Below are 13,711 nucleotides of genomic sequence, written 5' to 3' on the forward strand. Positions count from 1 at the left end.
AAGGCCTGGTGATGCCAGCTGGTGGGGGCGGGGCAGCAGCGGTTTGCATAAGGAACTGCTTACCCTCTGGCCTTGGGCCTTCTGTTCAGAGAGGCCAGGGAGCCCAGCTGAGTCACTTGCAAGGACTCCTGTTTGCAGCCAGCCTTAGAGCCACAGTCCAGGAGGGGCAAAAAGTCCCAAACTGGGCTTCACTCTGCAACCCTAGCCTGCCCTGGCCTAAATGGTTCTCTCTCTCTCTCGAACTGCTCTGACCCTTTTAATCCATCCTGAAAGATGAGTAAGACCTCAACTCCCTAGCTGGCATTTTGGGGACTACTGCAACTTGCCCCTTGGCTACTTTTCCAACCATGGTTTTTGTTAACTCTCCTTATGAACAAGTGGACTCCAAGCCAGGCTCCAGCCTTCTCCTCGCCTCCTTATTTCCTCTTGTCTGGGATGCTCTCCCCTTACTCAACTTAATGAAATTGAGATCATTCTTATAAAGTTTTCAGGCCCACGTAAGATGTTTCACAAATGTTTATTATTTATTCCCTCCCACGGATCTTGTAAGTCCTAAAACTTAATGCCTCTGACATCACTCCCCCCAGCTGGCTTGAGCTCCCAGAAGAAAAAGGCCAGGAGAAATCCAGCTCGGTGTTTCCATCGTTGCCCAGCCCTGTGTTGGAATACAGTAAATACTTAATTTGTAAGTAGGTGATTGTTTTCTGGCTGCCCGCGATGCGCAGGGCTCCGCAGCAGGCACCGAGGCTCCAGACCGAGACCCTGGTTGAGCGCAGGAGACACAACACCGAACGAGGGGAGTCTCGGCGTCGGGCCCCAGGGGTCTCCTGACCAGCGGAAGCGCACAGCGTTGGGCCCCGCAGACGGCACAGGAGGACCGGCCCCTGGCCGCCTCCCCGCCCCCGACACCGCCCCTTCTCGGCCCTCAGCGGCTTCCGGCAGAACTGCCCCCCCGTGGCGACGCTCGGCCTCGCACTTCCGGCAGGAGGATCCGGGCCTGGAGCTTCCGAGGCCGAGGTGAGTGGCCGCGCGGCGGCCCTTCTGCGCCCTCCCGGGGTAGGGGGGTGGACCCGGGCGGGGCTGGGAGCGGGATCCCGGCTTGGCAACGCGCGCCGCGGCTCGGGGACCCCCGGGGAGCTCGTTATCCCGGGCCTCAGTGTCCCGGTCGTAGAGGGGTCCGGGCCTCCGCGCGCGCGCGCGCGCTCTCCCCGGCGTTTCCCGAGCGCCCGCGACGTGATCCAGGCGGGCATCACGGGGCCCCGGCCCTGCCCTTGGAGAGGCCGCGTCCCGCGGTGGGGTGGGAGTCGGGGATGGGCAGTGAACACGTGGACAAACAAGGAAATGTCAGGTAGTGGGAGGTGCCAGGAGGATTAGGAGGTCTCCCCCTCGCCCAGGATGTTCAGCCAAGCACAGGTCTGTGGAGGAGTGTACCCGGCAGAAGGAACAGCAAATGCAGAGAAAGACACAGGCTTGATGTGTTGGACAAACGAGGGGCCAGTGTGGTGGGTGGGCGGGAGGGAAGATGAGGTTGCAGATATGGGCAGAGGCCAGAGGGTGGAAGGCCTTCCTCTTGGGCCTGCTGAGGAGTCAGGGTTAGCCCCAGAGGGCCTGGTCTGCTTTCTGTGCTCAGACCACCTCTGGGGCTGATTGGTGGACTCCAGGCTGTAGCAGGGGAGAGGAAGCAGGGACGCCAGTTAGGAGCCTCCTTGACTTTGAGAAGGTGCTCCGCGTGGGCTGGGGTGGGCATGGGGACTTTCTGCAGGTGGGGGACCTGGACTGGCTTGTTGAAGGAAGGGTAGGATTTGAACGGTGGAGGGAAGGCATGGCAGTGTTGGAGCAGGAACCCCACTGGAAGCCAGAAGGTGCAAGAAGTCGATTCACAGGAGGGTGCAGACTGCCCTGGCATGGGAGCCCTGGGGGAACCACAGGGAGGGAGTGCCAGGAGAAAGCTCCCTTAGTGCCAACACGCCCCGTGGTTTCCTGTGGGACATCAGCAGTCGATCTCAACAGGGAGCAGTTTTGCCCCCGGGTAACAGTTGGCGACACCTGGAGACATTTTTGGTTGTCACAGCTTGGGATGAGGGGGAAGGGATGCTACAGGCACCTAGTGCGCAGAGACCAGGGATCCAGTGCACAGGACAGGCCTTCTCCCAACAAAGAATTATCTGGCCCCAAATATCAATAATGCCAAAGTTGGGAAACATTGATATAGAGGAAAGAGCATAGGCCTGAAGTTCTGTTAGATGTAGGTTTGGTGCCCCCGTGCTGCACTCTCTGGCTGGGGGAGAGGAGTCTGTGAGGGCTGCAGGCAGAAGCAGAGAGGACCGTATAGGAGGCCAGTGCATTGTGTAGGGCGGGGAGCATGGTGACTCGGATGTAGTGGTGGAGGTCAGGAGATGGGACCTTACTGGGGATAGTTTTTCAAGATAGAGGAGACAGTATTTGCTGATTGAATGTGGACCGAGGGAAAGAGAGGAGTCAAGGGTGAGAACAAGATTTCTGGCCTGAGTTACCAGGTGATGGTGGCCCTGGCTGAGGTGGGAAGAGGAGGTTTGGACGGAGGGTGGATGACTCCTGGAAAACAGGAGGCAGCCCTGGACAGGCTATGTGTGAGACACCTGATGTTAGATATTCAACCGAAAAGGACAAGGAGGCAGTTGGATATTCTTGTGGAGTTGAGGAGGTCGGAGAGAGGCATCCACACTGGGGAGATGTAAGCTCACATTTCAAGGAATGGGACCACATGAGATCACCTAGCACAGCGGTTCTCAACCCACTGGATACAACACCTGCTTTGGAACGACAGATATTTTGGTAACAACCCCCCTTATTATCCGCAAAGGAAATTTATGGTTAATGAAAATGGCCTACACATAATTTTTTTTTAAAAAATTGACGATCCCCTAACCATAATATAAAAGGGAAATAAAAGGAAAATAATTGATGATAAAATGTTTCAATATGTGAGTTCCTGGGCCCTGCGGTACTAGAAACTACGAAGAAGCAGTGGGTGCTTTCACCTCTGGTAGAACCTCTGGGGGTATGAAAGCCACAGTGCAGGTGGCTGCAGCCATGTCGCGTTGGCAGCTTGAAGACCATGCCTACTGTGTCTGTAGATGAGGTCGTTTTTCCAAACTGGGAACTCGTGGTACCGTTTTATCAAAAACAGTTCAGTCTCCCCTCAGTGTACATGGTATAGGTATTATTGGACATTTTAGTGCCTAGGAGACCCATGGAAAATTTACTTTGTGTTACATGTGAAACAGAGTTGGGTTGTAAGTTCAGGGAATTATAAATAGATCTTTCACCTCTGTGGATGTTGAAGTCATGCAGGGTGCCGAACAGTTCTTAGTTATGTGGACTGTCCTCCCATATTCCCGACTCACTAAAAGCTAGGAGAGTCTCCCCAAAACAGCACAGGTTTCCAGAGTTTCCTGAAGAGAGCCACAGCCTAGGGTGTCCTCTGGGCAAAACCTTGTGCCAGCTCCCAGTTTGCCTCGGGGGAGGAGACACGGTAAGCCAGGTTCCAGAGTATAGAACTGCATGTGATTTCTCCTTTTAGAAAGGACCAGGGGTGGGGGAGGTAAGGTATGTCTGATCGGATGGTTCTAAGAAGGCTTCCAGAAGGAGGTGGCATTTCAGCAGGGGGGGAGTGTCTCAGAGGAGGAGGTGAGGCAGCAGGTGGGTCACACTGGTCCCGGGTACGCCTGGTCTCCCTGAGCCTGCGTGCTCTGGACACTCATTAGGCTTGGCTGGATTGATAGGGGGGCAGGAAGTGGTTCCCTCTGGCAAGACCCTCAGGCAGGCACTGCCTCCATGGGAGTGGTTGTTAGAGGCTAGGGCATGGGAGGTGTGGCTTTTCCGGTTTGGTTTTTGTTTTGTTTTGGTTTTTTTTTTTTTTTTGTCATGAATTTATTTTTCTGGTAAAGGATGTAAGCTATGGCATATAGACTTAGCTCAAATTCTGACTGACTGGTAGTCCACGCCCTAGTACTGACCAGTTCGTTTTCAACGCCTTAAAGCCCAGATCCATCTTCTGAAAATCACGTGCCCTTTCTTGCATCGAGCCATCAAACCATACAGGGAACGCACAGTGTGCCAGGTGGGTGTAAGCTGACATGGGCACTGTGGCTCCGGTGTGCTTGGAGCGCACAGCCCCTTGGGGGATACAGCCTCACACAAGCACGATGAAGGAAAAGTTTGGGAGCCGTGGGAGCAGCCTGTATCTCAGGGGGCCCACGTGGGGGGCGGTGCTCCCTGAGGAAATGCCGTTCGAGCTGAAGATAAGTAGGATCTGCTGAGGAAGGAATGAAGGGTGGGCAGAGCGTTCAGCTCCCTGGGGCAGCAGGAAAGAGCCCGATGTGTTTGGGAAAAGGAAAGCCCTGTGGCAGGACGAGGACACCAAGAGTCTGGCAGGGCGGAGCAGGCCTTCTTAGCCAGGGAAGGGTTTTGGTCTTTATCGTAGGAGCCTGGGAGCTACTGAAGGGATGCAGTCTTCTCTGACATGATCAGATTTACATTTTTAAAAGGTCACTTTGGTGGAAATTCATGGAGAACAGCTTGAAGTGACAGGAGAGTGGACGTGACAGGGAGCTGTGCGTCCTGCAGTCCTGTCCGCTTCGCTCCACTCCCCACAGGCCAGGGCTGGGGAGGACACGTGGCGTAGCCCTCCCCCTGCCAGAGCCACCGGAACGGCCTTTTCCTCTTTCTAGCCTCAGCCCTGGGGTCCGGCGAGTCGTGTACGCAGTCGATCATGGAGAGCGTCGGCTCGGGCCACCAGCCCCTTAGGTGAGGACAGAGTCTAGGGCTCAGGGGACGCTTCCCGATCATGGAGGCAGCGAGAGCTCCAGCCAGGAGACGCGCTTGTTGAAAGTCGCGGGTCCAGCTCGACTGGCCCTTCCTGCGGGCCCTGCGGGCATCTTCAGAAGAGGTCCACCCCCACTGACCAGAGCCAGGGAGCTGCAGCTTCCACGGATGGGGAGGTGGGCCCTCGACGTGGCCTTTGTGTGGAGGGCGGTGTTGACTCTGGGGCTGGTCCTTCTCTACTACTGCTTCTCCATCGGCATCACCTTCTACAACAAGTGGCTGACCAAGGTAACGCGGGGGCCTCGCCAGCCCGGCCGGGTAGGAGATGGCTGTGGCCAGGACTACAGCGCCCCCCAGTATTTAACAGCAGGGAGGCATGGGCTTCAACTAGTCACACTGGAAGCCACTCACACCAGTGACGCGACAGGGCCATGCCAGGGATTCCCCTTAAATTTTGGGATGGAGGGGAAATCAGGAGAGGGGGAGACACGCAGGATGAGCTGGGGAGCTGTGGGGTTCCTAAGGCCCCTTGTACACTGGGGCGCCCTCAGCGCCCCGCCGCCAGGTAGAGGCGAGGAGGGAGGCGGGAGGCGGGAGCCAGGGGCTAGCAGCAGGCAGTAACAGCACTGCTGTCTGTGCTCTGTGCTTGGGCTCCATACAGAGTTTCCACTTCCCCCTCTTCATGACCATGCTGCACCTGGCTGTGATCTTCCTGTTCTCTGCCCTGTCCAGGGCCCTGGTTCAGTGCTCCAGCCACAGGGCCCGTGTGGTGCTGAGCTGGACCGACTACCTCAGAAGAGTGGCTCCCACAGGTACGTGCCTGCGGGCTGGTCCGGGGAGGGCCCTGGAGGCAGGAGGGAACTCGGGAAGCCAGAGGCCTGGACCAGAAGGAAGGAAGCCTCTGTGGCTTGAAGCTTAGGCTCTCCCGGCCGCGCTGCAGGGGGGGGATGCGGGGGCCGTGCAGCAGTGGCCGGTCGTCCCCACACCCTTGAACACACACACCGAGCAGGTACCAAGGCCTGGAGACAGTAGTGAGCAGGGCACAGGGTGCCTGCCCTCGGGCGGCAGAGGGGGCGCCTGGGGGCCACGGGGCACAGGGGAGGATTTCCGGAGCAGGGGCTGAGTGGGCTGAGACCCGGAGGGGAAGTTGACGGGAGGCACTCGTGTGCCTGGGTGAGGTTGCTGCATGGGTAGGTCTGAGAGGGAACTGAAAGTGTCTCAAGAGGCTGAGGACTCAGCGTTGGTAAGAGGAAGGGGGAGAGAGGCGAACCGAGAAGGTGGCCGGGCCAGATCCTGGAGGGCCAGGTCCTCCGAGAGGAGTGTGTGTTTCATCCTGAGAGAGGCGGGAGCCACTCTGCAGAGTTTCCAGTCGGGGAGCATCAGGGTCCGATTAACACCCCTCCCTCCTCAGGGTGGTGTTCCAAGTATTCAACAAGTGGGAGCCGCAGTGGCCGCAGCCAGTCAGGTGGAGGATTGCCGCCCCCTCCCCTTTTGGGGGGGCCAGGAGTTAACCCTTCAGTTGCTGGGTAGAAAGGAAGGCGGGCAGGACCCCAGAGAAAGGCAGGCCTACAGGCCAAGGCAGGGGGCATTCGGGCGCCTCACGGAGAAGTTTGCTCACTGCGGGCACACCCGTACGGGCCTGCCCTGGCTGCGTGTCCGGTGGGGCCCGTGTCTCTGCAGCACTGGCAACGGCGCTTGACGTGGGCTTGTCCAACTGGAGCTTCCTCTACATCACCGTCTCACTGTGAGTACCGGCCACACCCACCACCGCCCTGGGGGCTCTCTGTCCAGCACCGTGTCTGTGTGCCCGGCCGACGGGCCAGCCATCACACTGCCCTCTGGGACCCAACCCCCTTGCTCTCTCCGCGCCTCCCTGGCACCCAGCAGCTCGCCTGGAAGTCGCCAGCCTCTGCAGTGAGCCAGGCATGGAGTGGGTGTCGTGCCTCCCTGCCAGGTGGCCTGGGGAATCCGGGGGCTCAGACGGAATGGTGACAGGGCAGCTGAGAAAGGGGCACAGAGGGGCAGGCAGAACAGTTATTTTCTTATCTCAGATTTTGCGCTTCAGCGAGCACAGCCTCTGCCTTCTCTCTTTCTCCCCTTCTCTCCTTCTTCCCGCCTCATCCTGGTCTGCACTGAGGGGTCGGTAAATAACAGGACTCAGGAAGCTCAGTTTCTCCCTGGTGATAATCAGAGGCCTCTTAGGCTTAGATTTCTTCCAATTAAAGGTCAGGTATCAGCCCAGATGACTCAGGCCGCCTTACTTTGGTCTTTGTATCCAGATTGCCCTGCTGCCCTCAGGGAAGTCAGGGGTCTCCTCCCGACCCTTTGCAGCCCACTGATTGTGCTGTGGGTCCGTGCCCCCAGCTGCAGCGGTGTGTCACGGGTGACTTCCCCTCGCAGGTACACGATGACCAAATCCTCGGCTGTCCTCTTCATCCTGATCTTCTCTCTGATCTTCAAGCTGGAGGAGCTGGTGAGGCCCCAGCTTTCTTGTGTTCCTCCTACCCCCACAGATGCTAAGAACAACAAGGGGGACCTGAGCAGTGGCTTGTCACTGCGTGTGACCGAGGAGATAAGCCCAGCCCAGGTGGCGCTAACTCGCTGAGGAAGGACCTAGACACAGAGCGCTACTGAGAATATTTAGAAACCGGTATGGCAGGAGCAGTGACCAAAGGAGACAGGGTTCAAGGGGCAGCGGGTCCTGCGGGCTTCCTGCTGTACAGCAAGAGCCCTTTGCTTCCTGGGTCCGGGGGGGGGCCACTGGGGCCACATGGGGACCTAGGACAGCTGTAGGGAAGCACTGCCGTATTTCAGGATCTCGGTACGTGCTAGCTGGATGTCAGCCCTGCTACACCGACGGGCAGGGGCTGGCCCGGACCCCAGGGTGGGGCAGGTAGAAGGGTGTCTCGCCCCGGGGGCAGCCAAGGTGGCTGCTGGCCCCCAAACTCTGGGTGTGAACTTGAGACCCCCACGGTGGTTGCAACTGCTCCCCATCCTTTCAGCGTGCGGCGCTGGTCTTGGTGGTTCTTCTCATCGCCGGGGGCCTCTTCATGTTCACCTACAAGTCCACACAGTTCAACGCTGAGGGCTTTGCCTTGGTGCTGGGTGCCTCGTTCATCGGGGGTATTCGCTGGACGCTCACGCAGATGCTCCTGCAGAAGGCGGAACTTGGTGAGTGAGGGGCCGAGGCACCAGGCGGGGTGAGGGCGGGCCAGGCCTGATGGCTCGCCCGTGTCCCTTTCTGCAGGGCTCCAGAACCCCATCGACACCATGTTCCACCTGCAGCCACTCATGTTTCTGGGGCTCTTCCCTCTCTTTGCCGTATTTGAAGGTACGTGGGGTCGTCCACCTCGGGGGCACCTCAGTGCAGCAAAGCTCCCATCCCCGCTCCAAGCCTGTCACTGTGGTAGCTGCAGAGGTTACGGAGATCAGAGATGGTGGTCCCTTCCCTGGCAGTGCCTGGTTTAGGGGCTGGACAGACACTTAAACGAAATGGCTGGAACCCAGCACGTAAATGCTACGTAGAAAGCGCATGTAGAATAAATACACCAGGCGGTGATGACGGTGAATGCAGACAGCCCTAAAGGTATGCCAGGGCTGTTCTGATCAATTTAAGCGTATTAACTCCTTTAATACTCCCCCAAAGCCTGTGTGCCAGTGCTGTTCCTGCCCCATCGTGCAGATGAAAGAAGCTGAGGCAGAGAGAAGTAGAGATAGCCTTGCCCAAGGTCCCATGGCTCATAAACACACCTGAATTGGGATCCAGCAGCTGGCTCCGGCGTCCTTCCTCTTAACCATGATGCGTTCTTTTAGAAGGAGCACAGGGTCATGAATTGCTCCAGGATGGTGGGGTGGAAAGGCAGGTCAAGGCTTCCCAGACAGTGCATTTTGGAGAATGAATGGGATTTTGACAGCCTGATGGGGGCGGGCGTCCCGGGAAGGGGGAACAGTAGGTTCAGACGTGGGGAGACGTGTCGGGGATTGGCCTTGGCCGAGTGCACAGTTCTGGGGCAAGGGAGAGGGGGAGGGGAGAGGGCGGCACACAGGAGCCCAGGCAGGTGAGCAGTGTCTCCCTGAGCAGAGGCAGGATGATGGGTCGAGGCTGGGGGGCTGGGGGAAGGGGAGGCAGGGGCCCACCGCCTTCCTTTCCCCAGTGTTTTGGAACGAGTCTTCGTCCCCTATCTGTTTATCCTTCCTCTCTGAGTGCCTTCTGTCCTCGGGGTTATTACAGAGAATTCTGTCCCACGTCCATTTAAGTTCCAAGCAGTGAAGTGTCTCAGACCTCTCGGAGAAAATTATTCTGCAGCTCCGTTGTCCAGGAAACTTCTGTTCTGCAGCCTCCTTTTGTCTTCCCTTTTAAAATCTCTCTCCATTCCTTCCTTATGCCCCCTTCACCAAACACCACACTCTCCCTCCCTTCCTGGGTGTTCACACCATTCCCCGTCTCTGCAAACCCCCACCCGAGAGCCCCTGCTGGTCATCATTTAGCAGAGCTGCAGGGATTTAGCTCCTTTAATCTTTTCTGGTAAATTAATCCCCCAAGCACCTTCATTACTTATGTTGCTCTTCCCTGAATTCCCTTCAATTTGCCAGCGCCTTTGCCGTACTGCCGAGCCCAGCACCAGACAAGATGTCCTAGCTCGGGAGGCTGTTTCCCCGGGGGGGCTGTCACTCTGCATTTCTTTGGTGCTTCCCCCCCAAAATCTCACAGGACTCGGCCAGTCTCCTGCTCCCACAGGTGTCCATTTGCTGAGTCGGGGGTTCAGCTTCACGCCTGCTTCTATACCAGGGGCCTTTCCTGCAGGGAAAGGAACCATTCTCTCAGATGGGCAGTGTCGGAGGGCCAAGGGTCCTCTGAAAGTCTAAGCGCAACTTGGTGCGTGGAGGCCTGTGTGGGTGTCTCTGGAACAAGGGACCGTGGCTTTGTCAGGTCTTTGTACGCATGTGTGTTTACTTTTTGAGAACTGTTCATCAAATTATATTCTCTGGTCTAGTCCCAACCCTTTCATTTAATCAGTGGGGGAACTGTGGTCCAGAAAGGGGGCATATCTTGGCTAAACCCCACAGCTTTGTAACTAAATGGAGAAGGTTTGTACAGATAGAGTTTCATCCCTGTTTAGAGGTGACCCACCTGAAATTAAGGTACTCCTCCAGTGGCCCAGGACATTGACAGTCCTCATGTGATGGGCTGTCCCGTCTCTCTTTGGCCCACTGGGTATCACAGCTGCCAAGGCCACATGAAGTCACCCTCCCCCACCCCTCCTCCCCCAAATACGGGTAGGTACATGACGTATGAAGGAGCAAGGCGCTTCTGCCCGATTTCTTCTGCAGTGCCAGCCCCCTCTACTCTAGCCCAGAGGCTCAGAAGCCTCCCCATCATTCCCTATAAGGATCTCTGGCTTGTATTGCCCCGGGGCTTCCCCAAGTCTCAGGCCACCTCCGTGGGATTCTCTGGCACCTTCCGTCCTTGTGCTCAGGGCCTCAGACAGGCAGCAGGTGCAGTGAGTGTGCAGTGCAGCAGAGGCAAAGCTCACCCGGCTGCCGGGTAGGGTGAGGCCGCCCAGGCAGGCACACCCAGGACATGGCCTCCCGCTCTCTCCTCCCATTGCTTCCAGGTCTCCATTTGTCCACATCTGAGAAAATCTTCCGTTTCCAGGACACAGGGCTGCTCCTGCGGGTACTTGGGAGCCTCTTCCTTGGCGGGATTCTCGCCTTTGGTTTGGGCTTCTCTGAGTTCCTCCTGGTCTCCAGAACCTCCAGCCTCACTCTCTCCATTGCTGGCATTTTTAAGGTACAGTCTTGGAGGTGACTCCAGCCCTGTCTCAGAGGGGAGACCCCTGAGGGTGTCCCAGCTCCTACATCCCAGAGCCCTGCAGAGAAGAGACGGAAGTGCCTAGTTAGGGTGCTGCGCACTCTGCCGTCACCATGGCCCTGTGAGGTGGGGATGCACCTCCCTGCTTCACAGATGGGGAAACAGACATGAAGAGCTGCTCGTACCCAAGGATATACAGCTAGGAGGTAGCCGAGTGGGATTCAAAGCCAGGTCTGACTCCACCAGTCCTGGGATGCATTTACGGTTTACCAGGAATGCCAGCTCTGGTCATTTGGCAGTGACCTGGAGCCAGGACTGAGAAGCCCCCAGTCAGACTCATTAGCGTAGAGTTCTGTGATTGATTGGTAATGTCTGCCATGGGCACAGTAAGGGACGGTTTTATCACGCGTGCCTTGCATTCGCTAATCCTGCCTTTACTGCTGTCCAGCAGCACCCCTACCCTCTCCTCTCATCACTTCTCCCCTTCCTTCCCCCAGCCTCTCTCACTCCTTCCTGCTCAGGGCCATGGACCAGGCAGACACTGATACTGGAGCAGTGTTGCCTAAAACCAGAAGTATAGCGTTCCCCGAGGGTCTTGCCAACCAAATGATAAGGCATAAGCTGTGCTTCTCAGAATGCATCATCTGACAGGTCCCATTTGCAGTCAGTGTGTACGAAAAACCCCGCGAGCAGTGTGCGTCCTGTAGAGCCCAGTGTGACTTCATTCCCCCGCGGCAGCAGAGGCTCTCCATCCGCAGGCGCCTTCTGGAAGGGCAGCTTCCTCCACTCCTGTGGGCATGGCTGTGGGCTTGCTACCCTGTGCTCCCAGCCTGCATTTGTTTGCTAGTCCTGACAGCCCTGTGAAAAGCACCTCTTCCTGCTGCCTCTCAGTAACACAAAGGGGGAAAAGGCGTCAGAGGCTGGTTTACTGAGCTTGGGGAGGCTTCCGCCTTTACCTTGCAGGCCAGCCTGCCCAGGCCCCGGGAGTTTTGGCAGGTCTGGCTCTACCCTGTGGGTGTGCCCGGGGCCCCTGCCCTCCGCCTCCTCCTCCTGAGCACGTCCCCTTCCTGCAGGAAGTCTGCACTTTGCTGTTGGCAGCTCATCTGCTGGGCGATCAGATCAGTCTCTTGAACTGGCTGGGCTTCGCCCTCTGCCTCTCGGGAATATCCCTGCACATCGCCCTCAAAGCCCTGCATTCCAGAGGTAACCAGAGCCCGTCTCCTGATGACGTTTTCCCTGTGACTCTTAGCCCCACAGGCTTCCCTCCGCCAGCCCTGCCAGGAAGAGGCAGGTGGCTCTTGACTCCCCAAAGCAGTTGCAGTCTGGTCTGCACAGTTCAGCTGCCTCTGCACCGGCTGTCCCTCTCATTGAGGAAGTTTGCCTGGTGATTCTCCACCGCCACTCCTCCGAGAAGTCACAGGGACCGTCTCCGGTGGGGTGGATGGGGGCCTGGGGGCCTCAGCACATGCTCACGTCAGGCCACACCGGGTCTGTAACTGGGCTGCCTCTGTCCGCAGGTGACAGCGGCCCTAAGCCCATGAAGGGGCTGGGCTCCAGCCCCGACCTGGAGCTGCTGCTCCGGACCAGCCAGCCGGAGGAAGAGGACAACGAGGAGGAGGAGGGGCGCTTTGTGGCCCAGGGGCAGCAGTGACCAGCCAGGGCACAGCTTGGAAGCAGGCTGCTCCCCAGCCTTCACACCTGTCGGCAGCTCAGGGACCCAGGTGGCCCCTCCCAGCCGCTGGGGAGCAGCAGGCCGGGGTCTCCCAGGCTGGCCTCAAGAGCACGTGACCACGTGGTGGGCCAGGGCAGGGAGTGGGTCAAACAGGGGTGAGCACCAGGCCAGCTCAGACCTGGCTGGAGCGGGGCCCAAGTGGTGCTGGCGTCACAGCCGCTTGCCAGGCTCTGAGAGCCGAGGTGGTGATTTCAGAGGTATAACGGGTTTGGACTGTGGGCCAGTTAGGAACGGGAGATGGAAGAGATGGGGCCTCATCGCCTGGAGAGCATCTTTTCTCAGAGAGCAGATCTATTTATAGTTTGGAAATAAAGGGTTTATGGTCTGCCGGCCACCTTGTGTTGCCTGGAGGTATGGGGGCAGGCAGGGAGGTGTGGGCCTGACCTCTCCCCTCCTTTCCCTGCCTGGGACCTTCCTGGGGGGACTGGTCATACTCCAGCCTCCCATGTCTCTCATGCTCCTGTTTGAGCCCCAGTGCCCTCTCTTAGGGCCCCACCACACCTGCAGGCAGGAAAAAATAGGTACCGAGTTTCATATCCGGGGGACTTTAATGCTTTCACAGCCTGATTTGAATATTGACTCTGTCACTTACTAGCTGTGTGACCTTAAGCAAATTACTTAACCTCTCTGTACCACGGTTTTTTCATCTGTGAAATGGGGATAATAATTATCTCAGAGTTGTTCTGAGGGTCAAGTCAATATTGGTAACAGATTAAATGTCATTTAAGTATGACACAGCCACAGGAACGAGACCCTAAACGAGCGGCCATGCTAGGATTCACGGCCAGGACAGTATGCCTACGTGCTTGTCCATGGACCTTACACAGAAGGGTTATGGGCCTCTGGGACCTGGGCCTTCTGCTCACCTACCTTGGGCAAGTCGCACAACCCCTCTAGACTGCAGTCCTCTTTATAAAATGGAGAGGGAGGAGGTGAGATGCCAGCTCTGATGTGCGATGGTTCTGAGGCCTGGTCTGCTCCTGTGAGCTGTTCCCCTTGCCTTGTGAGAGCTGCTGGCCAGTGGTCCTTCCGGGCACAAGTGCTTTTAGGCAGTCACAGCAGGTGGCGCCATTGCACCATGCTTCGCCTCCTGAAACTGCCCGACCTGCCGCCACTATCCAAACTCAGGCAGGGGTCGTGGGAGAAGGACCCACCCTGGTGTCTTCCGGTAGAGAGACTAGGACAGGACTTGTTGTGAATTGTTCTAATCAGATCAGAGCCACACCAGCCCAGTCCATCAAGTCTAGGAGAGCGTTCATACTTTAGAAGTGGGTCAGCAAACCTTCTCTGTAAAGGGCCAGATAGTAAATATTTTCCATCTGGGGGCCATATGGTCCCTGTTGCCGCTGCTCAGGTCTGCT

The 13,711-nt window shown here is 57.5% G+C and overlaps 1 protein-coding gene across 2 annotated transcripts; it reads left to right on the forward strand.

Annotated features, from left to right (window-relative positions):
* The first annotated feature begins 912 nt into the window (after nt 1-912).
* SLC35C2 (solute carrier family 35 member C2) lies at nt 913-13,083 on the forward strand. 2 transcript variants are annotated; one of them, XM_032605752.1, is made up of 11 exons: nt 972-1,017; nt 4,023-4,102; nt 4,713-5,094; nt 5,468-5,618; nt 6,487-6,550; nt 7,207-7,279; nt 7,809-7,977; nt 8,054-8,137; nt 10,422-10,597; nt 11,692-11,821; nt 12,136-13,083. In XM_032605752.1, the coding sequence occupies exons 3-11, from the start codon at nt 4,975-4,977 to the stop codon at nt 12,267-12,269; spliced, it is 1,101 nt and encodes a 366-aa protein (XP_032461643.1). In that variant the 5' UTR covers nt 972-1,017; nt 4,023-4,102; nt 4,713-4,974; the 3' UTR covers nt 12,270-13,083. The 2 variants fall into 2 exon arrangements, with proteins under 2 accessions (XP_032461644.1, XP_032461643.1); XM_032605753.1 differs by lacking the exon at nt 4,023-4,102 and having other exon boundaries at nt 913-1,017.
* Nucleotides 13,084-13,711: the final 628 nt, after the last annotated feature.

The sequence above is a fragment of the Phocoena sinus genome, chromosome 15, assembly GCF_008692025.1.
Source record: "Phocoena sinus isolate mPhoSin1 chromosome 15, mPhoSin1.pri, whole genome shotgun sequence".
NCBI classification, from domain to species: domain Eukaryota; kingdom Metazoa; phylum Chordata; class Mammalia; order Artiodactyla; family Phocoenidae; genus Phocoena; species Phocoena sinus.

Coding starts and splice junctions, on each gene's coding strand:
- SLC35C2 (XM_032605753.1), top strand. CDS start 4,975: ATGGGGAGGTGGGCCCTCGACGTGGCCTTTGTGTGGAGGGCGGTGTTG. Junction 5,619..6,486: donor CAGAAGAGTGGCTCCCACAG/GTACGTGCCTGC, acceptor GTGTCTCTGCAG/CACTGGCAACGGCGCTTGAC. Junction 10,598..11,691: donor CCATTGCTGGCATTTTTAAG/GTACAGTCTTGG, acceptor CCCTTCCTGCAG/GAAGTCTGCACTTTGCTGTT.